The sequence below is a fragment of the Marmota marmota genome, unplaced genomic scaffold (assembly GCF_001458135.2).
Source record: "Marmota marmota marmota unplaced genomic scaffold, marMar, whole genome shotgun sequence".
Classification (NCBI taxonomy): Eukaryota; Metazoa; Chordata; class Mammalia; order Rodentia; family Sciuridae; genus Marmota; species Marmota marmota.
In genome coordinates, this window is record NW_026000005.1 from 35,512,717 (window position 1) to 35,528,791 (window position 16,075).

The window sequence follows — 16,075 nt, forward strand, 5'->3', positions numbered from 1 at the left end:
GGGTGGCGGGGGAGGTAGAGTTGACCCCAGTTAATTCCCGGTGTGGTCCAGCCCCCAGGACCTGGAGGAGAGAGATGGGGATCCCGGCAGGGCATAGGGGCTGCACCGGTGGGGTAGACGTGGGAGACTGCCGGGCGCGGTGGGGTGAGGGGAGAGATGCGTGGGGAGAGGCTCGAGCAGGGATGCGGAAGCGGCGAGTGGACTGAAGCAGCGCGCATGCCAAAGGGCAGGAGACCTGTGGGACGTTAGGACAGCAGGAGCCGCAACTCTGGCCGTAGGAGCCCGTGCCTCTGGGGCGAGAAGGAAACCCTTTCCCTCTATATTCCCCGTTATTGTTGCGAACCCGGAGAGAGCCTGTTAAGGATTGGGTTGGAAGTAGTTTCAGGAATTCCCAGGGCTGGAGGTGGGAAGGTGGTTCACGTCCAGATCACCACCGGCATTCTTGTTTCCCACCCCCACGTCCTCCAGGGAGCAGGAGGGGAAAGACTGAAAGTAGACCCAGTCTTGCCCCCAGAAAAAAGCCATCTTCCTAGCTTCTCTTCCCAGATCTCTACTGTGAGAGACACTAGCTATTTTTATAGATTTATTTCTCAAGCAAAGTTAATAGTCCCTTCCTTATCTCTTTTCTGTGATTCTAATGCTCTTTCTCCACCCCCTTGCCTTTATGGTTATCTTTTAAATTTTTAAACAAAACCCTGGTCTGTGATTTCTTCTGTAGTAATCCTGGCCCAATTACACGCTTCAGCCTCCAGAATCTATGAAGTTCATAGATAACCTTGGGACATATTCCAAGGCTACCTTCTCTGTCAAACACAAAGATGAACCGTCTCCTCCTCCAAAGCTGCTTTGCTTTTCTAATATAATATTTAAAACATGAGGTTAAGAGTTGTGTTTTAGCTTCTAATTTTTTGGCCGTCTGTGACTCGTTCCTCTGCTTCATTTCCCCATCTGTGAGGATGGGGATTCACATCTTGGTTTCACAGTTAGGAAATAAATGCAAACTGTTTCTGGTGAACCGAGAACCAGAAATAGGAAAGTAAGTGCTTAAGAGATTCACTGAGGGAGAGGTTTGATAGAGGGGAAATTCTACACGGTCATAAATGAACTCGTGGCTTGCAGGCATTTTTAAAAGGTACTAACCCACCACTTAAATCGAATATATTGTGGGTCCTGTCTGTTTTATAAGGTCACAGATTTTATCTATAAAACAAAGCACTACTTTCCTTGAATTAATGCATGCTTTCAGCAGTGCTGTTTCCTGCCAAGATTTGCAGTTGCTTATATTTTAGTTTGATTTCTTGCCTTCAGCGTCTCTACCAGTCCCTTCACATCTTAAATGTTCAAGTGAATCAGCCTAGGTTCTCTTTGTGTGATTGCTATGCACATTTTTTGAGCAGTGTCACATAGGAGGAAGCTGGATTAACTTCTGCATTTTCACAACTGATCTTAATGCATTCTCAAGTCCAGACTAGTAAAGAATGAGGCCTGGGTGGTTATAAGTTGATCCATGAGATAAATGGCTCTATTTTCAAGTAAAGTCACGCCGTTTAATGTAAGAGTACGTTTACATTTATTTGTATATTAATAACTTGTGATTTCACAGTATGGCATACTATTCAGAACTTTATTCTTTTTCTTTTAGAAAACTTCTTAAAAAGAGCAGCATTTCAGAGAGATTAAAGTAGGCTGTCAAGTCTATTTTAATTAGAAATTAGCATTTCGAGGACTCTTACAAAGGTAAACCTTGTAGTAGTGGTGAATATTGGTTGGGTGGTAGTAAGTTTTGTCTTTTATTCTGGCCTGTTTCCCCTTTGAGATGTGACTTTGAATAAATGGGTTCAAATCATTCTGCTGAAAATTATTTTGAAAATCTTTGAAAAGGACCATTATATTATGATATAGGTAGGATTTTCCTTTGATTACAGATGTAATACCTAGCAGAAGTTAACTTCCAAGCAAGTGTGAGTTTCTAAGCATACCAGTAAGGTGAGGCAACAGTGAAGTAGTGCTGTGTTAATCAAGGTGCATGCATGTACCAGAACTTACAGCAAGGATGACTAGTGTGAGCATCATAAACATTTATGGGATCCTACCAATATCTAGCACCAGGCAGCAATAGAAAAAAAGGGGCCTTTCAGAGAGAGCCTGTTAGCAAAGTTATAGAGGCACCAAGGGATGAACTGTGTTGGGGTGGAGATTAGAGAAAGAAGTTAAAGAAGAGGAATCACTTAAAGGAGAAACACTGGAGGTTTGAAAGGATTTGCCAGTGTGGGAACCTGCTGGGAGAGGTCAGCTCCACCCTGTATTTTGTACTTGTCAGAAAAAACCAACTAGGGAAATTATAGATCAGCATACCTTTTTCCTGAGTACACATTCCAACTCTACAATGTCCAGTACAGTAGTTCGTTCTCTGCTTGTGGCTGGTTGAATTTAAATAAAAATTTTTAGAAAGTAAAATTGAGTTCCTCAGTCACACTTCTAATTGCCATATGTGGATAGTAGCTACTGGTTTTGGACAGTGTGGGTATAGAACGTTTCCATTATTACAGAAAGCTCTATTGAATGGCACTGATCCAACTACCAAAAATGAATGCTTGAGATAGTCTTTTGTTTATTTATTTGTTTTTTCTGGACTACTGGGGTTGAACCCAGGGCCTTGTGCATACTAGGCAGATACTCTACCAGTACTACATTCCCAGCCTTTCTAAGATGGTCTTGAAAGTTCTTTTATGGTATATACTTCAGAATACCATTGCACTAATTTCCTTTAGAGGTTAATTTTTTAATGATGCCTCTCAGATCATTTTGCTGGATCTTCTTGCCTTGACCTTCTACTAAAAGTCTTGATTTCGGGCTGGGGATGTGGCTCAAGGGGTAGCGCGCTCGCCTGGCCTGCGTGCGGCCCGGGTTCGATTCTCAGCACCACATAAAACAAAGATGTTGTATCTGCCAAAAACTAAAAAATAAATATTTAAAAAATAAATAAAAGTCTTGATTTCTTTTAGGGTAAAGCAGTTCTGCCATGTACACTATCTAAGAATATATCAGGTCACAATTACCTTTTAATTTAGAGGTAGTTCTGGCAAAGCTTAAGATTCATTCCAAATAAATTTCTTCTTTTTCCTACCACAATGCTGCTACCATTATAGCTAGCTTAATGGAACTATCTATATATGTGTTCTCACAAAGGAATGATTATTAGTAAATTGTCTTCCTGGAAGCCTTACAAATTAACAAAATGTGACTGATTAAAAAGCTATACCCAACACTGCAAATAACATCCTATACAGGTCTTACCAACAGCATAGCCTTTTCATTTAGAAATTCTTACCCAGACCCACAATTAAAGCAGAAGTAATTTGGCAAATTAATTAAATTCTTTTGTTGCTGTGTACACACCAAGAACCTTTTCAGCCTCAAAAGCAAGGCCTGTCAAGTTAGCTGCAGTCTGGAGTTCAGAATCAAGGAAATGCTGTCAGATGCGAATTGCTGTTGATTTTAAGTGCCTGCTGGCTCCTTGCCACACAGCCTGTGCATATTATGGAGAGCTGTGGTTCTGTGAGGGGGAGTGAAGCTCAGTAAGCAAGCAGTGCCAATTGGGGTGGGTGAGGACTGTGGGAGGAGAAATTTTAGAAAGGAATAAATTAAATCTTGCTGATACCTTGTTCTCAGTCCCAAATATGCTGCATATGTCCACAGAGAGTCAGACTGGTTTAAAGTGAATCAGAATTAGGACATTGTTTAAGCACTTAGAAGAAGTAGGATGTAGTTGGTCTTTTTACAGGACATTATAGCTAGTATACTGCTGCCTGTCCTCTGGCCTCCTTGGGATCATGTTGGGTATGAAGCCCCAGAGTTATACTCAGCCAAACCTTATGTGTATAGGGCTGGGACTGAAAAGTCATCGTTGTTTCCCCAGCATCCTCAATATGTATATGGTCAGCTCAATAGAGTGTTTTCTTGAAGGAATAAATGAAGCCATATAGAATGATTATTGATTTCATTAAAAGATTATCACTCTTCTGACACTTTTAAAAATCTCTTTGTTCTGCATATTTTGAGGTATAGCTTAGCAAAGAAGAGGACTACTCCTTATCTAATATGATGAACTTCATAGGCTTTCCTCACAAATAATAATGTTAGCCTTATAGAAGATTTAAGAGTAATCAGAGTGAGCTGAATGCAATATTCCCTCTAATTCAAGACATAGACTGGATAACTCGAAGAGGGACACATGCTCCAGGGGGAAGTTGGATCCTAGGATGCATTTAGGAATGAAAACTGCAGAGTCCTTAATGGAAAAAAAGGATTAGCTAATACACTTGCCAGGAGTTCTTTGTTGACTAATCATTGACATTCCAGAAGCTTCTTTAGAAAAAGAATAGAAATTTTTTTCTAAGGTATTTTAAGAATAACTCAAAAGAATAATTTGCCCAGCACAATAGTGCACACCTGTAATCCCAGCTAATTGGGAGGCTGAGGCAGAAAGATGGTAAGTTGGAGACCAGCCTAGGCAACTTAGCAAGATCCTGTCTCTCTCCTTTTTTTTGGTACTGGGAATTGAACTCAGGGGCACTTGACCACTAAGCCACATCCCCAGCCCTTTTTTGTATTTTATTTAGAGACGGGGTCATACTGAGTTGCTTAGCGCCTCGCTTTTGCTGACGCTGGCTTTGAACTCATGATCCTCCTGCCTCAGCCCCCCAAGTTCCTGGGATTATAGGGGTACACCACGCCCGGCAGATCCTTTCTATTAAAAAAAGACTGGAGGGGTAGCTCAAAGGTAGAGTGCCTCTGAGTTTAATCCCTAGAACCAAGAAAAGAAAAGAGCTCTTGAAGTCCCTCTGAATAAATTGAGCATGTTTTAATATCTTGGGCTATCCAATCAGTGATTTAAGGACCATCCAGCTGGCTTGTTCTAGGATTCAGCAGTCTGATACTAATAGGAGTCTTATTTCTTCTTGTACCACTGCTAACCAACTCCTGATTCTGAGTGCTACCATTCCTGAAACTTCTCCCAACCACAACTTCACAGTCTAGTCTCCTCTGACTCTATTCGAGGAGAAAAAAAACTAATTTTCTGATATTTTCTGAACGAGGCGGCATGTTAATATGCTTTAACACAATTTGATTAAATTTCAAAAAAATATATCTCTGTGAAAATATAGTAGATCCATTTAGAATCGAAAAACTGGATTGGGAGCATATAGACATTGAGTAACTAGTGTGTATTAAGGACTTTTTTGTGCTTCTGTCCTTGTTGTTCCTGATCTTCTTTACCATATGGCGCAGACAGAACATATCATATTTGTATGGCCCAGTTAGGTAAATAGTCTGGCCTAAAGATCCTGCCACTGGCTACTCTAAAGGCTGTGGGGATCATTATCTCTGTATATCTGTGATTTAGTCATGAGACACTGGTTGGGAAACTTTGTTGAACATACATCATCTCAGTTAGGGTTCGTGACAGCCCGTGAGGAAGGTGTTTTTATCCTCAGTGATAAAAGAGGAACTTGAGGCTCAACCACTTTTTAGTATCATTGCCTATGACCGGTCACATAGCCAGTAAGTGACAGAACTTGGAACCATCAACTCTGACGGTCTTACTTTTTCTGTAATTAAACTCACCCCCTATATCTGAAACTTTAGCAAATGGTAGAACAGTAAATATCTTTTTGGCCTGTTAAATTATATTCTTCCCTTGGAGACCAGTTGTATCTACTCTTCTGTGCCATAATTTTAAACCACGAAAGATAACAACCAACACCTAGTTCTAGGACCGAGAAACAATCCTGTTAATAGTAGGTTCCACCCTGAGCAGTCTCCATGTAGGAACATGGAGTTTCCAGATCTCTAATTCCCAGATGACTTCTGAAGTCTCCTTTGACCTAATTGTGTCCTTGGCAGCCTTTCTTCTTCAAACCTTTTGTTCAGCCATGAATAGTAAACTAAAATATTAATAGCAGTGACTTAACAGATATTCCTAAATCACACAGCAAACCACTTGGGATCAATCTTAGCAACTTTTCTCAGTGGGAATCTATGCTCAGGGTATTTTATGCCTAAGCCCGGGCGGGGTGGGGGGGGGCCTTGGAGTCGAATGTTTAGGAGGGGAGAACCTTTGTAGTCAAATGTTTATAGCCTGGAACCATAAGATTCTTTATTTATAGTTGATTTTTCTCTTCTGAAAGAGGGAGAGTAAGAAATTTAGCCCTTTTTTGACTGAGGTAAAGCCAAAAGGTTAAAGGGTGGGTGTTGGGTTGAGTAACCATCTATTAAGTGATGCAATGTGGACTTCTATAAACTCTGAATCTTCAGCACTGCTAGCCTTCTCCAGGAAAAATGTTTTGTGCATCTTCCCCTTGGACATCATTTTAATTTTTATCATTCAAATGGGCCATAGATTAATGTTGCCATTTCTTTGTTTTGTACTTTTGTTTCTAGAGGTGAGGAATGGTTGTTCTTTGTCCTTGTTTCCTGGCTACAGTTTCAAAGTGAAAGATCAGAGGCGATTTACATTTTCTTTTTTTTTTTTTTAAACGATTTACATTTTCATCTAACTCTTTTCTCACATTCTAAACCCACAGCTTTTCCATAAGTTCACTGGATACGCTAACCCAGCACACATTTCTTGTCACATATGTATGACTTTGGAACCTTCTCCCTTTTTTAAATTTGTGGTACTGAGCATTAGAGCCAGGGCCTTGCATGTAAAGCAAGCAATCTACTACTCAGCTACATCCCCAGCCCTTTTTATTTTTATTTTGAAGCAGTGTCTCACAAAGTTCTTAAGGCTGGCCTCAAACTTGGTGATCCTGGGTAGCTGGAAATATAGTGTGCCATTGTGCTTGACTAGGGTGGAACTTTGTATTACGATTCATATAGGTTGATTTTTTTTTCCCCCAACAGGATTTACATCCTAAATAGAAACCAATTTTTTGAAAGATGATGTTTAGTTTCTACTTCAGCTTTTTAATAATCATGTTACCTAGTATTTTTTAATACCATGTTACCTAGTCCGTTATTTCCCTAGAGAGCAAATCTGTCTTGTTTCTTTCATAAGTGAGAGAGCAGAAAGAGCATAAAAGATACGTACTTGACTGAGAGGTCTTGAGCAAGTTGTACAAAATTAAATGTGGACGGGCTGGGGTTGTGGCTCAGCAGTAGAGGGCTCATTTTCCACATGCGAGGCCCTGGGTTTGATCCAAATAAAATAAAGGTATTGTGTCCAACTACAACCAGAAAATAAATATTTTTTTTTAATGTGGAAATACGTCCATGCTGTCTATTAGCTCATAAAACAAAGCAAGATCACTCGAGTTCTGGGAAGCTAGCTACTAAAGCAGTAGCATCGTCATTGATTTACTACTATTGGCTTTTTAAAGAAAAGGAGAAGATGTAAACAATTTTCACTGGGGGGATAATTAACCATTATTGTTCATAGATGGTATGTATGTCATGCTTTCTAGGTAATAACAAAATTTGTCAGATAGAAGTGTGTGTGCCAGGCTAAGGAAAAGTAACAGGTAGTTAATTGTTGTTGCTTCCCAATTCTTTCAGGTCTGACATCTTGTTTTATATGTAGTAGTTCTATGAGGTTAATGGGAGCATGTGTATTTTCCCATTTTATAGACAAGATGAGAAAACAAGGGTGTAAGGATGTTAATTTGTCCCAAAACATGAGCATGAAGAAAAAGCTAGAAAAGGTGTTGACTATTCTCAGGGATTTCAGTGTTATTTTGTGCTATACTCTCTATAAGCACAGAGCTAAGATTTCAAAACAGAAGTAAGGTAGAACCAGAGAGGGATTCATAAAGGAGAGTGTTAAGTATTTTGGTGATGTGAAGAGCAGGGAAGGATATGTGGAAGACTTGCAGATGGTCCTTGAAACAGAACATAACTTACTGTTTTGTTTTATGGCCCCAAATCATCCTTTCACTTTAAGCAAATTAAAAATCATTCTACATTATACTTAGCCATTTTCTGGTTGAATTTGTTGCCCCCATCACCACTCTGGGGGGGGGGGGGCATTGACCAAAAGATGTTGTTTCGTAGTTCACATATATATGTTCTCTGGATTCAGAATTGAAAGTGAGCACTGATCATGGTAAGAGATTACAAACAACAGGTTAAAAAAAAAAAATAGCTGTCCTTTTTTTATTTTCCACTTTAAGCAAGTCCAAAGGTTCAGGTATACAAATGAATTGTATACTCTACTTAACAGTAAGCCTGAGGTTTATACAGAATGGTCTAATTGTAAGTAAAGCACAGGAGCTTTTCCTAGTCCCCTTGAATGCAGCAGTACAGTTAACTGAAAGCCTTTTTTTGTCTTACAGAAACAAACCAGAAGCAGTAGAAGTAACATTTGCAGGTAAGTGTCTTTCAAACTATTAAGAAAAGATACATAGAAAATAAAATTATTCCTAAAATAATAAGCTCTGATATCTTGGATTCTGTCCCTTGATTGTCAAGTCTTTTTGATTCTTTTGGTGTTTGATTTTTATTGAGAGTGGGGGAAGTCAAAGGATTTCATCCAGGAGTGCTTTACCATTGAGCTAGATCTTCAGCCCATTTTATTTTGAGACTGGGCCTCACTATGTTGCTGAGGGCTTTCCTAAGTTGCTGAGGCTGAACTCAAATTTATTTATGATCCTCCTATTTAAGCAATTAGAGTCACTGGGATTGCAGATATGCACACTACACCCAGCTGAGGTCTTTATTTTAGATGACCACTTCATGGATTTGATTATTTGACAACTGACTTTGGAGTTTGGTAAACTATATAAGATTACTTGTGTCTTAGAAGTTTGGGGTTCATTTTGTAAGTAAGTTCTTTTTAATTTGGAAGTTTCACAGTATTATCTTCTAGTAGCCATTGTCTTAGTGTACCAAATATAGAGCTGTGGGGAGACAAGAGCATGCTAGAACCTTCCTTGTTCAAGTCAGAGATAACTGTTGGTTTCCAATACCTGTAAAGAATTGCATATTGAGGGGTGGGGTTGTGCCTCAGTGGCAGAGTACTCACCTAGCGTGCATGAGGTACTGGGTTCGATCCTCAACACCACATAGAGATAAAATATTTGAAAAAAAAAGAATTGCATATTGATACAACTCTCTTGCTCTTTGAACTTTAAGGACTTTTATGATCACTCTTTATAAAGTACAAGTGCTTGACTAGATGATCTTGAAAGACTTCTAGAGTTCTGAAGTGCCATGTGTGGCTTGGAAGGCAGGCACTGTCTCTGTCCCCTCCTACTAACTAGCAATGTAAGATCTCCCTTTGATTCTCTTTCCAGCTGTCTGTGCAATGGCACTCAGCACCTAGCTTCAGAATTACACAGACTAAATCAGTCTACTGTAGTGCAGGAAGACAGCACCTGAAAAGGGCATAGGCCTATAGATGAGAAGAGGCTTAAATGATAACCATATGCAGTAGTAGATCTTCTTGGGTAAAACAGTAATGTTTACAGAATTTTTGAGACAATTGGCTGGATATTTAATATTAAGAAATTGTTTTTAAAAATTACGCCTAACATGTTTTTTTTTTTTTTAAAGAGAGAGAGACAGTTTTTTTTTTTTTTTAATATTTATTTTTTAGTTTTTGGCAGATACAACATCTTTGTTTTATGTGGTGCTGAGGATCGAACCCGGGCCACACGCATGCCAGGCGAGCGCGCTACCACTTGAGCCATATCCCAAGCCCCTAACATGGTATTTTTAAAAATCAGACCTGCCACTTAGCTACATCCTCAGCCCTTTTTTATTTTGAGACAGTGTCTCTCTAAGTTGCTGAGACTGACCTCGAACTTGTGGTTCTTCTGCCTCAGCCTCCAGAGTTGCTGGGATTACAGGTGTGCACCATGCACCACCATTCCCAGCTTATAGTTTTGTTTTTGTTTTTTTTTTTTAATAGTTTTATCTCCTGAAGATATGTTCTGGAGTATACATGGGTCAAATGGCATGATGTCTAGGATTCACCTCAAAATAAATCATTGGGGAGGGTTCTAAATGAAACAAGATTGGCACCCTTGGGCTCAATCTCCAGTACCAAAAAAAAAAAGCATTACAATAGAAGTGTTGGAGGGGGTGTTGTTGTTGTTGTTGTTATTGTTGGCTTTGGGTTTCTTTGAAATTTTTTAAATAAGTTCCCTTAGCACCGAGCTGTGGTTAGGGTAAGAAAAGCTTTGGCACTGAGCAAATCTGTGCCGTTGTTTCTGCTGACTTCCCGCAGACTTCATTTTACTTATATGCCTGTTTATCAGAAGTCTTCCTTATGGCCTGCTCTAAGGTAGGTACTTAGATTATTTCCTATTCTCAGGGTAAGAAATCTTACTTACTTTCCTCACAGATTTTGATGGGGTCCTCTATCACATTTCAAATCCTAATGGAGACAAAACGAAAGTGATGGTCAGTATTTCTTTGAAATTCTACAAGGAACTTCAGGCACATGGTGCTGATGAGGTAAGAGTTCCACATCATTTTCCTTAGGACTTTTGTTTCTTCTTCATATTTTGTGGGCAGCTTGCCACTCTTAGAAGATCCATGACCCTAAGTCACCCTCATGGGCACCAGCTACTCCATATAGCTTGCCCACCAGCCATTTCCCATATGACTCCATTTCATATAATCATGTAAAGAAATGTTTTCTAGAAAAGGTTTTGGTTCTTTATTTGCTTGCTTTTTATATTGGAGAGATAAAGATGTTCTTTAACCAAAGTTGAATTAGACTTTAGGGATTTGCCTTTTTTCAGATAACAAAGGATCAAGATTTTATAAAAGCAAAACACCTTAGTTCTCCAAAAACAGAGCAAAGAATATGTTCTTGACTAGTACAAAAGTAGCTACCAGAAGAACGAGATAGGTTCTCTTCTATTTTTATCGCATTATCAAGGCAGCTATATAAACAAGGCTTAAATTTTATACTCTTAGTTTCTTATTCTGCAAGTTTAGGTACAAATTATTGCCCTTTAAGTTAAGTTGCTGTTCTTTAGAGTTGGCTTCTTTAAATACCTCTTCTTCCTTATAACTATTTTAGGAGAAACAAGAAATGTCCAAGCCTTGTGAAATTCTTGATGGCCATACCTGATACACTGCTGTCTTGCAGTAGCTGAAGTAGTAGGTTTGGTTCCTGTTGAACTGTAGTTGTTCTAGGGAAAGCCATTTATGGAAGAAAGAAAACGCTGTTACACCAGTGTGCACACATTGTGGTTGGGTCTCAAAGCAGGAAGTATGACTCAGTTCCTGAATCAGTTTTCAAACTTCTTAGTTTTAACAAACTAGACTCGCCTTACTCTTTTGAATGAAGATATAGGAAATAAATAAATATTTCCTTTCTAAAATAGTAGCTTTTGAATAATTTTAAAATTAAATAATGAAAGTCTCTTTGTAAAGGAGTATAGTCCAAAACAATAAATATTTTTATATAAAAACTAAAATTGGTCTTAACTAAAGGGAATTCCAGTAGCCACAGATAGTCACTTCCCTTAGTTATTCACATGCAGTTGATTTGCCCAGTTCCAGGAAAGAAGGAACATTTATAGAATTTGGATTCAGGGTACTTTAAGAGGAAGACCTAGTCTTGTAAAGTTGGTAACTAACTCTTCTCACCAGATAAAGAACACAAGTAAACAAGACAACTGCTTGAAGGAAGTGTTGAACATTTGAACAGATAACTAAAAAGTTGTATAATCATTTTTCCATAGACAACCCTTTCTAAAAAGCGAGGTGCCGTAATAATCCTGGAAGAGAATGCAGCATTGAAGTAGTTGTTTTGTTTTGCACATGCTAGCAAGCACTCTTCCACCAAACTTCTTCCCCACCTCCTGAACTAGATGTCTTAAATTTTCTTTCCATTCCTTGCTTTGCTTACAATGGAACTACAGAACATATTGCTATTCTTGTCTCTACCAGAAGGGTCAAAGAACCAGCCCCACCCACTCAAGTGGGTGGAGTAAGTAATGTTAAGTGTTGGAACTAAGTGCACAGTAAATGGCTCCCTGCCTTGGTTGAACAGTGACCAGCCTGTGATAACCACAGGAAGCTTGTTACTTTGTCATGGGCCCATTTTAAAAGGCTTTTTAATCCGCCTTCGCTGCTGTGTGGGAACATTAACAGTGATGAGTGACAGGTTGCCTCCATCCATCTCCTGGTGTCAGATTGAGAGAGATGGCACAAATTTAAATGTGAATCATAGTTAAAAATGCAAGTGAAGTAATAGGGAATGGCTGGTAAAGCCGAGGAGAGGGTGCAGAGGAGTTGAAAAGGGTATAAACCTGACTCTTTAGTAATGACTGAGTAAGCTTAGAGTTAAACTAAATTGAAGGAACTGTGGTTTCTCACACATCTGATTTCCCCTTCCTCCAAGTACCTCTAAGTAACAGTAGTATGCAGTGCAGAATTGTAACTCATAGATAGCACAAACTCTTGTGGATGTGGATATTACTTTTCCCAAAGCCTTTAGGAGAAGTGGCACATGGGACACCTGAAGGATACTGTATGCCACCAATAAACTCTGTGCCTTTGAATCTATCCCTTCAGTTCCTGTCTGTAAAAGATCCCTCATAGTGTCCATATGATCACTAACTAGGAACGACACATGGCATTACTTAACCTGTTACCTTTAACAGTGTGATCATGGACCCATGCTATAACCCAAATTTTCAGATTGGAAATTTCTTCTAGCTATTGGAAAATAGCTAGAAAGTTTATTATTAAATAAATGTGTAAAATACTAGGAAATAATTGTGTAGTGGACTATTTGCAGGCCATTTCAAAGACATTTCTAAAGAATATTTAAGCACAGGCACAGACTTGTGGATATAGCTCAGTGGTAGAATGTTTGCTTAGCATGTAAGGTCTTGGATTCAATCCCCAGCACCCCTCCACCCCCCCCCCCAAAAAAATGGGCTATTAGAGAAGAACCTCACTGTTTAATAATTTTTCAAATGGAACATAAAATATATGGTTTATTCCTAGGTTTTGTTTGTTTTTAATACTAGATAGTCCATTGGACAAAGATGAAAAGAAAAACACTATTCCTTCAGATGGTTATTGCTCTGCTGAGCACACAACTGTGAATAAGACAAGGGCCTGCTTACATGGAGCAGGACTCGGTGCTACCTGTGTTTACAGTGCTTTTCTGTGGCTACTAAAATTCTACTAAAAACACAAAAGCTTGTGTTTTTCATTTTTAATTTTGTAATTCAGCATAGATTAAATACTCTTTAGTATCCCAAAAATACTAAAGGCTTATTTGTGGTGAGAGAGGTAAGAAATTGACTGGCTGTCTATTGACAAAATTCTGCAACCTGTTATACTACTGAGTTTTAGTATATTGGCCTCATTTTTATATTGCCCTTACCTTCTAAGGAATACTGATGACATCTTTCCTCCCATAAGTTTTTAATGGGCTTTAGTCATTATTCCAAGTCTATATTTTGACTTAAAAGTACAAAGACTGCTAAACGCTGAAAAGCTTATTAGATTGTTACTGACTTGAACAGCTACTTTTTTTTTAATACTTATTTTTTAGTTATAGGTAGACACAATGTTTTTGTTTTACTTTATGTGGTGCTGAGGTTCGAACCCAGTGCCTCACGCATGCTAGACGAGTGCTTTACCTCTGAGCCACAGCCCCAGCCCAATAGCTACTACTTTTGTATCTCCGAATAGCGGCTTGTCCACTGCTTGATGTACCCCATATAACTTTTAAGTCAGAACCATGCCTTCCAAAATAAAAAGCATGTCTCCTTAACCATATAATTTGAGAAGCAGATTCCACCAAGAGAAGTAGTCTTACTGACAGAAAAAATATGAAGGTGTAAAGAGGGCTTTGGTTTTGTCATTTACTTCAAAAAAAAAAACCAGAAAACTACGAGCAGTAAGTATTGGTTTGGGGGCAAAGCCAGATAGAGTGCCACCAACTTGTTGAACCAGTTATTAGTAACTGAGATTCCATTATCTACTGTCCTGTCTTAAAAGCTTTTTATGAGCTAAGTAAATTTAAGATAGCAGGCTAACAGAAATTAGTTTCCAACAATCCTGTTTTTTATTTGTTCACCAGGGTTGTGGCTTGGCATACATTTAGTTGGTAACTACCAATCTATTCTCTATGATAGCAATTGTCATCCTTCTGCTCTCTCAAAACCAAAAGATGATTGAGTGCAATGCAGAATATGAAGGAGAACAGAGTATCCGAATCTAATCAAATCTTTGAAAGATAGCTCCTAAACTAATCCAGTTTTAAGAGGCACCTCTTTGGTGACTTAGATAAATTTGCTTCCCCTTCTAGCTTTCCACTTGCCAAATAAAAGTTAAAAAGAATGCTAGCTGAGAAGAACTTGTCAAGTACTTTGAGCCTCAGAAATATAAAAATTATCATGGACTTTGGATTGACTTTTTTTTTTCCTCCTCCTAGTTATTAAAGAGGGTGTACGGGAGTTTCTTGGTAAATCCGGAATCAGGTATGTAGTCATGTGAGCAACTATGAAATAACATGAAGAGACGTGTCCTGTTTGTATTATGATTTTCCTAACCAAAGGATTTTATTTAAATACTATTCATTTGTCTGCAGAGGCCCAGTCCTCGTTCCACTTCCTCCATAAAAGTAACCTTTAAAGCAGTCTGTTTACGGATACATAGTGGAGTATGCAGAATTCATGATTATTATTAGCATTTTCATGATGGGGCTAAAAATGGTTCTTCCTTAATCTTTCAGCCAGGGGGCCACCTCTATTGAGTATGGTGATTAAAATGTCTTTTGAAAAGACTAATGAGCAAATATTGATTCCACTCACAGTCCCTGGCAATACCTTTCCCTGTACACTGCATATTTGGAGAAGAAATAGAAATATTCGTCAACACTATTTTCAAGTAACAAAAATGTCAGCCCCCTCTTCAATCCATTTTTCTGAGAGATGATAGATGTGTTTCTTTGAAGAAATTGAAATGCACTATGCCATTCATGAGTAACACAGCTGTGTTCTTTTGCTTTAAAGGAGGTTTAAAGTGTAAAGACAGAATAGCATTTTTAACCCCTGTGACCCAATGGCATGCCTCAGCTTAGAGGGTTTAGCAGGGTCCCAAGTGAATCCACATAGTAGGATCATTTGAACATAGTATTTATTCCTCAAATATTGTTACTTTATACCTTGACTGATAAACTGTTCTGAGAAGGAAGGTCTCTGTTTGTGTGTCTCCTATTCTATTACCAAGAGTTACTTTGGCTAGTTTTTATTCCCCAGACCCCCTTAAAATTTGATAAATTCACAACATGACTGCCTCCTGCCCCCATTAGAATTTATGTCTCCTATATTTTTGCTTTGGGGTGGGGGGGGACTAATAAAGGTGCCTTTGGAATGTGCCATGTTACTAGGAATATTTGTGGGTGAAGTTTTTGTTTTGAGAGGCTGCCAGGGATCAAACCCAGGGCCTCACATGTTAGGCAAGTCTCTACAAGTGCTCTACCACTGAGCAACATCCTGGCCTATGGATGGAAGCTTTTGGAGTCCATAAAGAACACTGAAATTTGTTAATCCTCAAATTAATGTAACAAATGTATCACAGAAATAAAAACCAAGATAAATAACACTGTAGGCTTGAAGGAATCCAGAATTTAACAGAGAGGAATAAAGAAACAAACAGATGTAGAACATATGTTGGAACTCTTGGGCATGCTTGTCACAGCCAAGATCCCAACATAGGGAGTTGGTGTTTCTCTCCCTTGGTCTTCTCTTCCATCTCTTGCTATAGCACAAATATTGCTAGATTGCAGACCCTGAGTTCCTACAAGTATAAAGTATAAACATGTGAAAGTAGCATCTTTTCTTCACTTTGTTTATTGGATTTACTAAGGCAAGTTTAGAAAACTCAACTGGCTATAATAGATTGTTACTTTTCTTCATTCTCAGTATGTCCTATTCATGTCAGAAGTCTTAAAATTTAAGGTTAGACTTTAGTTATAGTTTTATTTTATTTGATTTCATAGACCCAGCAAATCTCTATTTGCTTGGTTTTCAGGTGCACAAAATGTAGCAATGATTACTGTTATTTAATACCAGAATGCCACAAATATGCT

General features: G+C 38.7%; 1 protein-coding gene across 2 annotated transcripts in view; it reads left to right on the forward strand.

Moving 5' to 3' along the window:
* The window catches only part of Arpc2 (actin related protein 2/3 complex subunit 2), a 31,153-nt gene that overhangs the window by 500 nt on the left and 14,578 nt on the right, over window positions 1-16,075 (forward strand). For both annotated transcript variants that reach the window (XM_015481365.2, XM_015481366.2), the window contains exons 3-5: window positions 8,337-8,371; window positions 10,349-10,461; window positions 14,417-14,462. In XM_015481365.2, the coding sequence (XP_015336851.1) occupies window positions 8,337-8,371; window positions 10,349-10,461; window positions 14,417-14,462 (194 nt within the window). The remainder of the gene's footprint in view (window positions 1-8,336; window positions 8,372-10,348; window positions 10,462-14,416; window positions 14,463-16,075) is intronic.